Below are 16,756 nucleotides of genomic sequence, written 5' to 3'. Positions count from 1 at the left end.
CGCTAATCCCACTAAGGTCTTGTGTCCCTTTGGTTTGCAATGAGATGCATTCTTCGACTTCAACTGCACTGAGGTTTGATTGACTTTGCGGACAATTTAACCTGCTTGAAATAGCTCATGGAGTGATTCAATGTATCATTCAGAAGCTATGGCTACTTTCAGTTTCTTCCAATTATTTCAGCCAAAATCAAATTAGTGTGAGCAGTCGGACTGCTATCGACTTTATTCCGAACCAAATGGCCCACGTGATACATTGCTTGTAAGTGTCTTGATGAAGACGTTTTGACACAACTTTGCCACCGGTGATGAAAAAGCTGAAACTTTCCTCAGCAAAGACAAAAGTCATATGTGCATTAGCGAGTCATTTCCCAACCCGCAGTTTCCAAAGGTTGGGTTCTGTCTGTGTATCTGTGTGCTTGATGCCGCTCAAAATAGTACAGTGACTCAAATGGCAAACAAGACACGGCAAGACCCAGCATTAAACCTATAGAAATGTGCATAGATCCACTAGCTGGTGGGCCTCGACAATTAGGACAGAGCAGTCCACTCGGGGTGCTGGCCTGAGGCCTATCAGAGCGCGTGATTGGTGGTGAAAGGTAGCAGCAATGATGGAGGATCATGGACAAAGGATCCACTCACCAGTCCTCTTTTGCTTTACGCCTCAAACTCACGAGCATTGGCCCTCGATTGCTGATTGAATTACGCCTAATCACTCAATTAAAGTCACATGGAGGAGCATCATCCGTTGTCTCAACCCTGCTACTGGACCACCGGATAACGGCTGCAGTGTTGTCGCTCGTGGGAAGCATCAAAACAAGATGCCTGATATGCGGGACTCGGTTTTGTTTCATGATAGTTGGAAAATTCCTCTTATTAAGCTTAGATTAACAACTTTTCTGTCATTGTACATTCCCAATTGTATGAAAGATTTTTTTTTATATATATATATATATAAACCATATCATACTGAGAAATGGAAAGAAAAATGAAAACTTTAATAGTCACAACACCAGCACTACAATTGTTTTTGATATACTGTATATTTATCCATATGCCCATATTCATATCCAAGTCCACAGGTCAATGACCATAAACATTCAATGACAGGTGTACAAATACATCTCTGATATTATCACACGAACCTATGCTAAATCATGCTAGTCTAAAATATCAAAATGAGTAAATGAGTAGAATATTTCAACTTGAAATATTTTGGTAGTACTGTACACTGTCTTGCAGCAGTTTCTGTTGCCATAGCAGCCCTAGATCGTCTAGATCAGCTGCTAATGTTGGTGGGCCGGCATACTGTCAATTATACTTCACGCTAATAATGTGGAAATGAACGTATATCGTACAGGGTCGCAATGGGTCGCATTCGAAAGGTTCCGGTTCTGAATCAAGCCTGCCTGTGTGGAGTTTACATGTTCGCCACGCGCTTGCTTGGCTTTTCTCCACGTAGTCAAGCTTCCTGCCTCCCAAAACATGCACGTTAGGTTAATTGAAGACTAAATAAATTGTCCGTAGGTGTAAATGGGCTCAATTGTTTGTCTCTACGTGCCCAGCTATTGACTGGAGAGCGCCACTTGACTCTTGCTGAAAGTCAGTTTGGATGGACTCTAGTTACTCGCGACCCTAATGAGGATAAGCTCTATGGAGGATAGTTGTAAGTTTGACTATACAAAGTTCTGTCTATATACATTGATTGCAATTGTCAGGTTTGACTGACACTTTCATTTTGTAATTAAATTGTACTCCTGTTTCTTATTGTAGTTTTGGTTTACAATAAACTGCACGCTCATTTATTGTGACTAAATAAGGTAACTGAAATATGAGACACAGTCTCGGTATGAAGTGTTGTTGTTGTTTTACAGTGCTCGATCAAATCAGTCAAATGAATACCTTTAGCAATGTCCATCAAAATTTAACATTGTTTTCTTTGTAAAGGCTGTTATTCTTATACAGGTGCACCTAATGTTTGACCAGTGATCGGTGTAGTGGTGGTTCTACGCTAATTTTACTGGCTGGGGCCTTGGATTTCGTCAGGGGTTGCACGTTCAGCCTGCTTCTAACATTAGTTAACCTTACCACAGCACAAAACCAAAAACTGTAGCGCATAATAATGAATGCTATTTATAGAGTGGGTTGCTGAAATGTTGGGTATTCGCTTCTTGTCTGTAGTTCAAAATGAAGATGGAAAAAAAACACATTAGGTCCCATTTCTACACTGTGTGTGTATGCGTGTGCGCGCATGTGTGTGTGTGTGTTATTTTTTTTAATCACGTTAAAATGAACAATAAATGTTTATTTAACGGGGATCATTCATACAACATTGTCTTTAAGAAATGTGAAAATGTGATGCATCTAAGACGTCTAGCTTCAGCTAATTTGCATTCTTCCCTGGTAAGGCTTGAAAAGAAAAGAATGTACTGAATTCAATAAAAATCTTATTATACATATTACTTAATACAATGAATAAACATTTTGTATAAATACATGCAGTGAAGCAATTTAGACAATAGCGCTTTTGCATGTGTGACTTTTGAACTACAGACAAAAAAAGCTATAGCGAGGATACACAACATTTCAGCAAACCACCTTATAAACACTAACATTAATGAATAGGCTAATTTTGCAGCTTTACTTGTTTTGCTTGTAACCGTCTTATTTTACTGAGATGCTTTTCCAGCTAGTACAGGATCGATAACACCGCTGTTGCCTCAGTGTTGCTGTTGTTGCCTTGAGTGGTCAATGAAAACTTGCATTGTGGAATATGTCTATCACTAATTTAATAATTACAGTAGCGTATACTCCTCGTACGAGGTGGGGGGGGGGGGCACAGGGGGTCCATACTCGGTCTTACAGGGGCCCTGACACCTGTTGCCCCCAAGCCGCCGCTGTGTAGGTAGGGCTGTCCTCCTAATATGAGGGTCAACCTCATTAATCATGTGTGTAGACAAATTACTTAAGAGCAGAAAATTAACATTTCTTGGCCTAGCTTTGTGCGTGTGTGTCTAAGGCTCTTTGCAGGGTCACTTCCAAGGTTTCCTTAATCTATACAAGTTCCATGTGGAGATCTGCAGTGACTGGAGCCAGTCGGGTGTTGAGAGGCAGCCACAAGTGCGGAGGAAATGGGGTCTGGCATGTTGACTCAGGAGTAAATCCCCCTGGACTTCCAAAAAAGGCCGCTATTAGATTTGAATCACCCCACAATACTGGACACTCTCTGTGAGGGATGACTGAGGAACATGAAGCACACAAACTTGAAGCATTAACTCCTGCAGAAGCTGCAATCAACTCTTGGTGGATAAGCACAATCAGAAACCTGAATAAGATTTTCCCGCAGTCATTCCTCCTTTTCACACCATTGTGAACGTTTTCTTCATGGAATCATTGGATTGTATAAATTAGACTTGAAATGCTTTTTTTTTTTTTACATTTCAGAACCCCCATGTTGTATTTGAAGAGAGACTCCCACTCAGTGGCACTCTGAATGCGCGGGTAAATGGTAAACCCAGTAACTGGCTGGCGACCAGCCCAGGGTTTAGTCTGCCTTTTGCTCAAGTCAGCTGGGATCGGCTCCAGCCACCCGCAACCCTGAACAGAATAAGTGGTTTTGAAAGTGGATGGATTTACATAGGACCTTTAAGGAGGAAAAATGCCTTCCCTGCTGGATTAAACGCTGTCAAAGGCACTGAAATACATTTACACCCAAAGTTCTAAAATCTGTACAACGAAGTGGTACCAATTTATTCAGTTTATTTAAGTGTCTAGTCTCTTGATTTCGTAGCATCTTGGATGCACAGCTTCCAGTATGTGTATGTTCGATTTATTTTTTATTTATTTTTTTGTCCAATCACAATTCAATCAATCTAATCTTCTGAATCAGAAGTGAAGACCAATGTCACTTAAAGGATATCAGCAATGGGACTGCTTCTTAAACTGATCCTATTTCAAATTCATCCTCACAAACAGCTGCTGGCACTCTGGTGAATAAGGAATATTTTATTTAAATTTTTTATTTTTTTTTTTGTCATGTTCTCAGATAAATACTGATTCTGATCGTCTCCCGATGATGTGCATGGCACAGGTACATGCTGTTATATAGTGGAGCGCGTCTATTCCGAACTATGCTTTGATTGCTTTGGCCGACGCAAAATACACGGCGAATCCTAAACCGCGACTATGCGGGGGTTCACTGTATTGCATTTTTGTATAATATCGATGGTTTCTTTAAATGTGAAATGATAGTGGTGTATTAAGATGTGGATTGAGGTGGGTAAATCCCCATTGAAGGCCCATGTACCAAATGCATGGCTTGCCACTGTGTTACACTAGCAATAAAAAAAACAACCCCCCCCCCGCCCCCCAAAAGCTTTCACAATCAGCCCGAGCATGGAACACATGATTTGATGCAGGGTGTATAGACTTTTTACCAGGTCTGGTGAATTATAGTAGAATTATCTCTAGTTTCTCAGAGGGCCTCCCCCTGATGTCTACGGAGCAAAAAACAGAGGAACCATTAATTACTTAAAGGAAATCTGCATGATGGTTAGCGGCTAAGACTCTATTCAAAACAGGACTTTTCCACACTGAATGATCAGAGAACGGGGAGAGGAACAAGTGTGGAGCGAAACAGACAATCAAAGACAGGAACCGAGCTTTTATGTAAGGACACTGTGATTGTGTTACAGATTGGTTCCAGGTGAGGCAACTCGGAAGGAGGGAAGAGACAAATTCATAACAAGAAATGGCATCGCTAGGATTTTGGCATTAAAGGGAGATTCCTTTCAGCAGGTTGAAAAGCTCAACATGGCTCAAGTTTTCTAGATACGGGTGGGTCATTTTATGGGTTCCTTCGGCTGTTGGCGACACCGTCTTTTCTTAAACAGACGAGCTGTTGCTTGACAGAAACTGGAAAGAGGACAGACTAGTTCCTCACCCATGCCTGGTCAATTTGCCTCAGCAAACATGTGTTGAAGTTCTCCATGATCCAACTGTGGTTGCCAGTTTGCATGTGCCGCTTCTCTGGATTGATTAGAAGCAGACTTCACATGGGAAGTCTAATTAGAGACGGAAATTGCACTGAGGCTGGCGCTGTGGAGCCAAGGTTTGCCGCATGGTCACTTACCTGCACATCTCCATGGGTTTTTTTTTTCTTCTCCCCACAAAGTAGCCACCTTTTTCACCACCTCAGTGTCAATTTCCTTTCGCTGATTCTCCACCATGGTCTACTTCCTGGTAATGGCCTTGGTTTTCCCTGATATCGGATGAGAAGGAGGTGAGAGTCATGTTTACATATAGCTACGAGCAGGGCTTTTTTTTTAAAAAACTGAGTAGGTCTAAACTTATGAGTTCTCAGTGATGTGGTGTGCAAGACATGAGGCACGTATGACATCACCTCCCACAGGAACAATATGTCCACGAAAAAAATACTACATCCACAATGGTGCTGCGCTTAAAAGAAGAAAAAAGTTGGCTGAATGAAAAGTAACCTCGGAAGTAAATCACTAAATCCTTTTTGCCGTAGTAATTATGAGTAAAAGATAACAAATCTCTATTTTTCTTCATAATTTTTTGAACGAAAACAAAACTCCACTTTTGATCCTGATGACACCCACTCACCCATAGTTACACTCGGAATTTTATTTCAGCATTTATTTAGTGAGGGATTTATCTTCAATAAATGAAATGCAATTCATAGTAAGCAACACATCGCACATCTGGACACGGTCCTTTGAGAGGACAACGGAGGGAAGGAACCACAAAAAAAACTTTGGCAGGTTAAAAAAAAAAATGGATGGGAAGGCATATAGAAGAAAGAAGGTAAGAGAGAAAGAAAGAACGTGTGGTGTGGCAAGAGAGAACATTTTGGAAAAAGCTGAGGTGCAGGCGGCTTCGCGCTGGACTTCTCCGGGGGCCCCGGGCGTCTGCTTGCTCATAAATCCTCAGCACATATTTAATCCAGTCAGAGGACAAGCCCACTGAGAGTTAAAGGATGTACACTTATTACTCACCTATCCACTTCAGGATGTGCTGCTGAGGCCCTGAAACCCCCTCCGCACCCCCCAAACGCCCAAACTGAACTCCCACAGCTGCCCCCCTCCCATCCAGACAGCAGGCGCTACGTGCTATCGGAAAATCAGAGCAGGAATGTGACTCTTGACAGACACATCTCTCAGGACCACGGTCTGAATATGTTCCCAATTAGCCGCATCTGATAAAGTGTGAGTGCAAGTGAAACCCAAGGCGGGCGTGATCAATAGCTCTGGACTCAGTTTGTCATACGGGTTTGACATTGACAGGCCGCCGTGTGATGAATCGCCGCGGTGCTATAGATAATTGTCTGACCGCATCTTCCTTTGTAGGTGTTGCTGGACTCTCCTGTCTCATCCGAAGCGGGGCCGGCGTGGCTCATCACCTCCAGTTCCCTTTTAATCAATCCTTTCTTCAGCTGACAGCCGTATGAGGACCTTATCTGCTTTAAATCTATCATATTTCACCCACACTAGCACAGGCATTCTGAACCAGTGTGCTCTGGCACATTAGAGTGCTGTGAGAGTTAGGTGAGAATTTCACTTTATTGGTCAGCAAATGATTCATTTGCAACCAATATATCTTCCTTCGACTATCTACATCAGCGACGTATAGTGACAGGCACAATTAAAGACCCTATATCGTGAATTCAAACATGGAAAAGAAAGACTGTGAACTACAGTATGTAGTACTGAGTTACTGAGTTACGGCGATACGGCGTTAAATTGCGTGCCCGGCATGAGTCCCACCCTGAGCGCTTATCTTGACATCAGTGGTTATTCGGTGCAACTTGTGAGTTACTTCTGGGCCCGAGCCTGTTAGGTCTAGGTCTAGAGATTGCACCTCTCGTCACGGCGTACAAAGCCCCCGTGACGACCCGGTGGGATATATTCCAGGCACCGGAAGCTTTAAGCGACTATATTTCCGCCTCGTAAACATGTACGGATAAGAAAGATGCTAGATCAAGGGTCTACAACCTGTGGCTCCAAATCTGCATGTGGCTCTTTCATCTTTCTCCTTTGGCTCTCTGTGACTTGGGAAAATAAATGATGAGTATTTTCATTGGTTCATTTGTTTTTCAAATGCAATTGTAAATGTGAAGCTTATGGTGCTCTTGTGACATTAAAATCAAATGTTTTGAGGGGGATTGTCACTTATAATATGCGTCACAACCGCCAATGTGTGACACCTATCGTCAAGATTCATTGAGTTATTCGACCCCTGGAAGAGGAACCACGGATAAAGTGTTAATGCTATGTGCTACGGGAAATACTGTATATGAAAAAACAAACATCGCTCGCCCCTCAGATGACAGCTTACAATCGTGCGTGAAAATGAAGGCGACGTCTACAACCCTGAGTACCGACGCTGTGTGCTGAGCTTCAGGAGCAAAAAAACACATTAAACAGATCAAATAAACGTCTTAATGGTCTATTATTTTGGAAATAAATATTTTACAGTGTTATGTAAAATAGTCCTTATTAATTCAAGTTGACAGGTGATGATGATGATGACATAGGAGCAGATGCCATTTTTGGTCTGCTGCGCAGGAGAATCATTTAAATTTGACTTTAATTGCATGAATCTGAGGAGGACTCAAGCAGACACTGCACATCGCGGTCACCAGCTCTTCCAGCTCCTTCCCTCAGGTCAGCGCTACCGAACAATGCAAACTAAAACTAGCAGACATTCCAACAGCTTCTTCCCTCTTGCCATCAACTTCTTCAACAGCTAACCTACAATTCCATTGCAACATGCTGCCAATTTTTTGTCATGAGTTTGTTGTCACATTTCTGTCGGGCCAATTATACATCACTCGTGCACTCCCTGTAGTAGTCTCGCGACGCTGCACTATTTACATATCTGTTGTTGACCAATACTGGACACTCATGCCAGAGTAGCATTTGTCCCATTTGCACACTGACTGAGGAGTATCTGCAACATTTGCACAATCGACATTGTCCCAGATCATCGCACTACCAGTCACTTTAAACTTGCATACATTCCTTGAAGTCTCGGCGCCCTTTTGCACAATAGTCATTGCACCGGACTATTCCTATATTAGTCATTCAAACTGCTCTAATTGCTGGAGGACTCGGCATCTTTTTGCACAATTGTCAAAGATTTTTTTTTACCGGCATTACCAGATTACTAGCAACCTTTTATTACTCAGCGACAGTTTTTGTCAATGTCTTTATGTCTGTTGTCGTACTAGAGCGGCTCCAACTACCGGAGACAAATTCCTTGTGTGTTTTTGGGACATATTTGGCAAAATAAAGATGATTCTGATTGTAATTCTATTTTATCTGAAAGTAAGTTTCAATCAATCGCCTGTTTTCAGAGTTCAAAATGTTTTTGTTACATTCAGAAATAATGTTTTTGTTCTCTGATGTGGTTCATTGATTCTATAAATGCCACACACTAGTTTTTTTTTATACAAACAGGTAAAAAAAATAAAAAATGAATAGAAACATGCAGTGTTCCCCTCGCTTTAGATGTAAAACGGGTCTATGCATCTATGCACTGTCTCTTTTTTCTGTGGGAGACAGTCCAAATGGTTCTTCACGCATTCAGGAGACACACCCACAGCGTTTGACAGCGGAGACAATGATTTGATTTTTCATGATTTTGAAGGCTCATTTTACAAACATTACTTCTTTAATCATTCAAAAAAAATTCCCTGTGGTCTGTTGAACTTAGAAGACAATTCATTTCACTTTACAAGGACTTGTGCCAACACTGAGAAATTTTCACTTTACTGGGACTTTAAATCCAGTACCCATGTATCCATTTGTTTGTGACATTTTGTCTTAGTGGTGTTTTGTGAGATTTTCTCAAATGTAAATAATGTTCCTTAGCTCACCAAAGGTTGGGAAACACTGCACTAGGACACGATGTCCTGGGACCAGAACTGCCATCTGCTGTCCTCGCTTGAACACTGCAGTTTGCCTCCCTGTTGTCTGCTACTTGTTTTTCATACAGCTGGATATGAGTGTTTACCTGCGCAAGGGTGCCATGACATGATCACTGGAGAGCAAACAGACTTCTCTACATGCACAACGACATCACGGCACTCCCAGCCTTGTACGCAGCTGCTAGGGATGACACAAGAGGCCTCTATTGAGTCCTGCTGAGCTCTCTGCTAAGCCAAAGGTCCACCTGCAGACTCCCAAACTGGCTACTTTGTCTGTGCATGAATGCTGTCAGGTGACAGCTGGGACTCCACTTATGCCTCATTTGCAGCAGTACAGTTTCTTCAGTTTCCCGTAATACACTACTCACAAAAGGTCGATGAACCTAAAGGGCCCTATATCCTAACTATAACAACAGTGTTTGTATTATTTCCAAGGACATCCACTTTTTTTTGCCTTTCTGTGTCTCTTCCAGTCTCTCTGTATCTTTGTTTCAATCTGCTGATGATGCTCTGTGGCCACTTCCCACTGAGAGCATCCTGTTAATAGTTTGCTAGTTGTCGAGCGGGTCTTCTACATGGAGGCAACCAATCAGAGGAAAGGGAGTGGCCTGAGCCAAATATGGACAAAGCGCATACAAAACTGGGTCAAACACAAGTAGATGTCAGAGGGGTCTTTCCTGGGCACCCGTATGACAAAACCAATGTGTGTTGTTTTTTTAATTAAATTGAGACTTTAATACTAAGTCTATGTTAGAGGGTCACACTATCTAGGGTCTAAATAGCCCAAATATATGGGATCCTTAAGGTTCATCCTGAAATTTCAACCGAAAACCCAATATCACTAACTTTTTTGTGAGTAGTGTAACCGATCCCTAGCAGTTTTTGCCAGTCTCTAGCTGAGGTTCCAAAAGCAGTTGTACAGTACCTAAAGGATGAAGCTGGAGAGAAACTACAGAGAATTGTCATTTGAACAAAAACCCATAAATGTTGCTTTTGTTAAACAAAGCTTCTCTATGCATCCATTTTACCACAAGAGCACGCCACCTACTAATTACACTGTGTTAATGCGTACGGTAGAAGTGTTTCCATGTATGTAACGGTAATTGTTGCCAGGTGTGATTAATTCAAAAGTCGCTCCTTTGACAAAGACTACGAGTCTCATGATGTCATCGATCTACAAACTCGAACACGACATATCTGTATATCTTTCAGAACAAGAATCTTGTGATATGCGAGGCCACAAAAGATATCAACAATGCAGTTCTAGGTTGCATTTAGAGGAGCCTTCAGGTTGAGACATGATGTCATCAGCCTATAAATTGGGACACAGCTTTTTGTCTTTGTGGCAGATTCATCCCTAAATCACTTTTTACAAATACATTTGAAGTCTAGACTGCAAGTACAGTGCGGCTGGGCACCATTATTCCCAAATTCACGCGCAAGAGATATTCATAAATGATGTTATTACATTTGTGCCTGCAAAGATAGCTGACATTTAAGTTACCTGATAACTGGCACACTGTGACAAGCACAGAAAACGGCTTTGACGACTGTGATAGTTCGAGAGGAGAACATCATGACCTCATCACCATTTTGGTTTCTTTGTTGCTCTAGAATTTGATAGTAACCCGTGCAATGCAATTGCAAACAATGAACTCCTTATTCATACACAATATCTGGTAGTAAAGCCTGATGCTTCGGGGAACTGCAAGGCAACATTTAGAAGTCTTCTAGTGACCTCTTGTGTCTAAACGCTGGCAAATATAATGCTGCTGTCATTGCCTGTTTGAAGCGCAGCGTGAGGATACCCCGCACACCTAAAGGCCATGTCTGAGTTCCTAGAATGCTGCTGCAGTGTGGGGATGCATGCGACAACACACAAGTGGCAAAGCTTTAGAATCAACATTTTTATGTATTGAATAATTCCACACCAATATATTAAAAAAAACATTGGGAACCCATCTTTTGAGAGTTGACGTTCCAAAAGAGCAAGTAATGAAAAAAAATACAACAATTCTCGTCATATCCTTTAATATAATACTTGTGTTGGATGGAAATATATAGGAACTTTATTTTTGTCATGATGTAGAAAAAAATAAAAATCTACAAATCGAAACTTGAATGTCATTTTGTGCAAACATGGTAAAGACAGAAATAAAACTATGTTTAGCTGGTTAGTTGATTCCACTATTAGAAAGTTGCTGTAATCTTGCGCTAGTTGACAAGTCCAGTAAGGTTAACCGATACCTGTTATTGTATGTTCATTCTGATTGTTTTGCATTTCTGAGGCCTGAGATAAAGAGCTGCCTGCCACAGTCCAGATATTATGAGCTTCCAGCAAACGAGATTTTCAGCTAAAACCGTTTGCACATGAAGCGACGAGGCAGTTCCAAGCTTTTGACTGTGTATTACTGATTGTTCCGCTGTGAAACCAGACCAAAAAAGGTCCAGGAGACACAAGATGCGGCACGTGGTTCTATACCATGCTGTTATTGTTGAGTTTGGTCCACTCGAAGATGTCTTGCTCGCAAACAATGTCTGAGTTGATGAGCAGGTAGCGGTCGCCGACGCAGAAGTGCTTCTGGCAAGCGGCGCACTTGAAGCATTCCAGGTGATAGACTTTGTCCCGCACACGCATGGTCATCTCGAACGCTCGGATCCTCTTCTCGCAGGATGCACAGAGGCCGTCCTGACCGAAAAGCCTTTGAGGAGGAAGACGTGTAAAATGAGAAAGTTCACTTAAAAAAAGGGAGACGAGCTACTGTGCACGCATAATTAGGGCATAACGGCTCCGTTGTAATCCTTATTTTATCTTCTGTACTTTATCAAACAAAATCACATAGAATGAAACAAGACTAGAATTAACGGTTTGTGCATCATCATTCATTGTGACTGTGGGCTCCTTTTGGTGTGCGCACCTTGGCCAGTATAATACAGACATACATGCAAAAAGTATCAAAAGTATCCTGCAGTTTTTCCTCTGAAGCCAACACAACTACATCATCTGCAAAAAAGCAGAGATGCAAATACTGAGGCCACCAAACCGGACCCCCTCGGCTGCACCTCGAAATTCTGTCCCAAAAAGTAATGAACAGAATCGGTGACAAAGGGCAGCCTGGGCGGAGTCCAACCCTCACCGGGAACGAGTCCGACTTACTGGCGGCAATGCGGACCAAACTCTGACACCGGTCGTATCAGGGGGGTCGGTACCCCATACTCCCGAAGCACCCCCTACAGGACTCCCATGCACCCTCGAGGACCCTGCCGCGGGTGTACAGCTGGTCCACTGTTCCACGGCCTCTTGTATGAGTCATATTATTATTTCAGTCCCAACAGACCACCTACTGTAGACTTATTTGCCAAACATCAAGTACACCTAAACCACAGATGTCAAATGTAATCATTTTTGTCGCTGCCCGCACCGTAGTTATGGTTTCCCTCAGAGATTTTGTTCTAATCATTTTAAAATATGTTCATTATTGCATTTTACAAGCGTGTAGAAGCGCATTGTGTATTTTGTACCCTTAATGTCATTGATTATATCGCCAAAAGATGAGAAAACTATCCCAGTATGAGGCAGAGCGGCTTTAGAGGTATAAATTGTGACGCACTTTAAGATCGCCTTCTTAAATGACTGGATCGCAATGAGCACTATACGTCATGGTCTGTCCCTGGAGTTCCGTTGTGCCCCTCTCCCCCTCTTTCTTTTCCCGGTAATCAGCACCACCTCGGCCGCGCGCACCTGTTGCCAACCAGCACTCTACTCTGCCCGCCTTTAAGCATGCCTGATCCAAGACTCCACTGCCAGAGTATTAACGTTCTCCCGTGGTACACCGGCTCTCAAAACTGCACGTAAGCTGCGCCAGTCCTCGCAATCCTCCGCTTGCTTCTGGGTCCAGAGAAAAGTTGTACTATCGTATCGTGACACTATTGTCTTTATAAAGAAAGAATTTATAATACAGTGCTTTATTGTAAATGAATAATGTTGCGGACCGTCTGTATAGCTGAGATTTTAGCAAGTCTACAATGGCACAATGGCTGTGCCTTAATGATCACCGAAAAATGTAAAAAATTGAATATGATGGAAAATTGAATGCATTTATAAAATATAATTGGGCGCCTGGAGTGTCTGCAAGCGGGAAATTAAACAACAAAGTACTTTTTTTGTCAGCTACCTTTTTCCCTGAACTGTGTCTGTGTTCAGCTGTGTTGTGCAGTTCAGAATTGTGCCAAATCACAACTCAGCCAATAAGCATAATAACCAGCTGCACCGTGTGTTTCTCCACGCACAATACGCCACTTTCAAAACATACGGCACTGTCTCGGACACAATGTCAAAGCCAAAGGTAAGCGAAGCGCCACTGAGTTTTGTTGAAAGTACAGATTAGCATTAGCTAAAAGCCTTAGCTTCTGGTAATCGGCACATGGCTACTGGATTGCTCGGTGAATTTGTCAATGCGGTGGGGGGTGAGGGCAGAGGGTATGTTGTTTTGTCACCTATCCATTGCATGTGCCACATGCACTGATCTGCACAATAATTGTGGTGTGTAATAATTAGTGTAGTGTGTGAATGCTACCTCCACAAGTGATTTATTGTCTTTATGCATGGCTGCTTTTTTTTCCCCCCCAGACTCTGGGACCTGCTTCCGGAGGAAGAAGGTGTTTGTCCTGCATTACCATCAAGCTCCGCCCCCGTTGTCATTGTTACTACACCATACGCTGCAGTAAGGCGAGGCAACGCTAAAATAGCGTGTAAAGTGCACTACAATTCTTTATTATTGGAGTATTTTGACAACAGCATGTCATTTTATTAACACACCTGAAAACTTTTTTTAAATTGTGAAAAACAAAAACAAAAATCTGAAAATGTCTCTTTTTAATAAAACAGACTGACCTTAAGTAGTCTCTGCGACACAATTTCCTTCCCAGCTTATAGTAGAGGCGGCGGCCAACCTCCCCGAGGCGACAGCCACACAGGTCGCAGCTGAGGCAGTCCTCGTGCCAGTACTGCTCGATGGCCTTCAGGAAAAAGCGGTCGCCAATGCTCTGATGGCAGCCGCCACATGTCAGCAGAGAAGGAGGCATCTGCAGGACCTCATCCACTGGCTCCCTGCGCGAGGCAAACATAGCGTACACCGGTTGCTCCCAACCTTTAGAAGGTCCGGGACCCCTCCCAAATTTTGGATTGACCCTGAGGACCCCATGACTTTAACATTGCAAACGGGGGTGCGACGCCTTATTAAAATGCAATGACTTACACTTGCAAAACAAACTAATTAGAGAAAGAAAAACAAAAAGTCTTTTACCCTATATAGTTTAGGTAGATTAAGGTCTCAGTCACATTTGAGTAAAATCATCCTATCGCTACAGTATAAATGTAATAGGATCTGGGAAGGAGCCCGACCTTGTGTGCGATGTTGAGAAGTTCTGACTAGATCTAGTCGGGCTCACCACCAACCACACACAGCTTGCCACCCGGTTCGATGCCTGTATGTTGGGGTTTACCCTCTCATCTACTGGACTGAACCCCAATGTACAGGCACCGAGCCGGGAGGTGGCGGGGGCAATCTGTATGCCCACGCTTGCTCGGTGCCTCTGACTGTGGCCAACTCCAGAGTGAAAGAGAGTCCAACCCCTCTCGAGAACCCTGGTACCGGAGCCTAAGCCGCGTGTTAGTACTGTCGTACGAGAGCGGCTCCAACTACCAGAGACAAATTCCTTGTGTGTTTTACAATACAAGGGCAATAAGGATGATTCTGATTCTAAATATACATTTTGAAATAAAAACTCTCTCTTTCTTTTAATGAGCACTAAGGCTTACTACGTTATGGTATTTTAATGTTGTTCATTATGGTGACACTTGGAGTGCCGACTACTTGTTTTTAGGTGGCACATGATGCAAAAGGTTTGAGAACCACGGCGATGTACAGTAGATGGTTTAATACTTACCGTAGTTGCGCATTTATTTGGTACAGAATGATAATATTTGTGAGAATTAATGATTGTTTTATATGGTGGTCCATAAAATATTGGAAAATCACAAATGTATGATTAAGTCATATTACTTCTCGTGCCGCTTTGAGTTTGTAATTAATTTAGGTGTCTGGTTTTCAATTCATTTTCACTGTATAAGGAAATTTCAGCGGTGCATAATTGCCCTAAATCAGTTGAAAAAAAACTTTGATAACTTCCCCCAAAAAATTATTGTAACCCAGTGTAATCAGTATACAAAAATATTTTTAAATCACTAATTTACTCAATGCTGTGTTGACGCTGTCCACACGAGGGAGCTATTTCTCACTTGACATTTGGCACAACGAGTGTATAGTAAATATTTGGATGGGGGGAAAAAACACTTCGAGGCCCTTGATAAAAAACGATCAAATGTAAAAGTAAAAAAAAAAAATTTTTTTTTAAAGATTAACTAACTGAGCTTGTCTTCTTGTGCCGCATGACGACGTATTCTTGCGCAGTCAGGTTTTTAACGCGACGTTCTTCACCTCAAACCGTCGTATGTCGTAAACCGAGGACAACTCCACAACTGCACTGTTCAGAAAAAAAATATATTCGAGTGGATGAACGAAGTAAAGTAAGCCAAACACATTTTAATATGTCCTACTTTTGCTCTTTAACTTCAGCGCCACATTAAACTTGTTCCTCAGCACTACAAAACCAACCCCACGTGTATTATTGTGCTGTGTCGGAATATGTAGGAATATGTAGCATTATTTGAAGGGCTGACGTGGAAATGTGTCACACTCACTCGTTGGCTTCCAGCGTTTTCCTCTCGATGGTGGACGACATTCCTCCACAAATGACTGGATCTGGATCCGGATCCGGGGGGGGTTGCCGCACCTGCTCCCCAACGTCCGAAAACCTCGACTATAGCCTCCTGGACGCGCGTGCGCGTGCGTGTGTATTAGATGCTGTTAGACGGCAGCAGAGAAGCGATGGTGTCGAACGCTGTCATCATTTCCTGCAGGGGCATCATCAAGCATGTCGCCGCGCGGCTCCACGAGCCACAAGGTCCAGCTCCTCGGATGGATCTCCGCGAACGTCCCTCGTCCAGAAAGAAGCATCGTGTTTAAATACGAGGTGGGCGGCATACAACGCACATAAGCATCCCCCCCCCCTCCCCTCCCAAAGCCCAACAGCAGATCTGCCTCTTCCTGCTCACGACTGTGTGACAATGGCAGGAAATGAGCCTTAAAGCGGCGGTTTGAGCCGTGTCCTGTCCTGTCCTGTCAGGCGAGAAGCTGCGTCGTGACTGACACTAATGAGTCCCACTCGGTGCCAGCCTGTGTATGTGTGTGTGTGTGTGTGTGTGTGCGCGTGCGTGCGTGCGCGCGCGAGACGTGGCTGCGTGCTTAATTAGATTTTGCCCATAACTTTTCATAATGAGACATGGAAATGGGTTTGCATGAAACATACACTGCGGCGAACGCAGTACAACAATGTGTCCTCGGTTTACGACGGCAAGACATACGACATTTCGAGGTTACGAACGGTGTGCGTCGAAACGAGGCACTACCGGCACGCTCAGTTACGGCCCGAGTTGATGTTTTTCATGTGTTTATGGCCTCAGGGTGTTTTTCTTATGAATAATTGGGTCATTCCATGTAGAATTGAGAATCTCCCGCCCCACAAAACTTCTATGAATTCATGCTCAAAATACAGAAACATGCACTTTCTGTCCCATGCACCGCCATTGAAATAAAAAAAAAATAATGATGTCATTCCATGCATGAAATACATAAACATACACCTGTGCAAATCGTTGCCCCAAGACAAAATGCACCTGAATGTATG

The 16,756-nt window shown here is 42.9% G+C and overlaps 1 protein-coding gene across 1 annotated transcript; it reads right to left on the bottom strand.

The window, feature by feature from the left end:
• Positions 1-10,835: 10,835 nt before the first annotated feature.
• lmo2 (LIM domain only 2 (rhombotin-like 1)) lies at positions 10,836-16,756 on the bottom strand. The gene is made up of 3 exons (XM_061774817.1): positions 15,711-16,756; positions 13,842-14,057; positions 10,836-11,649 (listed from the first exon to the last, which is right to left on the bottom strand). Exons 1-3 carry the CDS (start codon positions 15,749-15,751, stop codon positions 11,424-11,426), a joined length of 483 nt encoding a protein of 160 aa, XP_061630801.1. The 5' UTR covers positions 15,752-16,756; the 3' UTR covers positions 10,836-11,423.

Source organism: Phyllopteryx taeniolatus, chromosome 5, assembly GCF_024500385.1.
Source record: "Phyllopteryx taeniolatus isolate TA_2022b chromosome 5, UOR_Ptae_1.2, whole genome shotgun sequence".
Taxonomy (NCBI): domain Eukaryota; kingdom Metazoa; phylum Chordata; class Actinopteri; order Syngnathiformes; family Syngnathidae; genus Phyllopteryx; species Phyllopteryx taeniolatus.
The sequence above is the reverse complement of the archived record's forward strand: the minus strand, read 5'-3'. Positions and strand labels throughout refer to the sequence as shown.

What these genes read in the sequence shown, in the direction of transcription:
- lmo2 (XM_061774817.1), bottom strand. Translation starts at nt 15,751, where the DNA reads ATGTCGTCCACCATCGAGAGGAAAACGCTGGAAGCCAACGA. An exon ending in AAAACGCTGGAAGCCAACGA is followed by an intron (nt 14,058 to 15,710) that starts GTGAGTGTGACA and finishes TGCCTCGCGCAG; the next exon opens with GGAGCCAGTGGATGAGGTCC. An exon ending in TGTCGCAGAGACTACTTAAG is followed by an intron (nt 11,650 to 13,841) that starts GTCAGTCTGTTT and finishes TCCTCCTCAAAG; the next exon opens with GCTTTTCGGTCAGGACGGCC.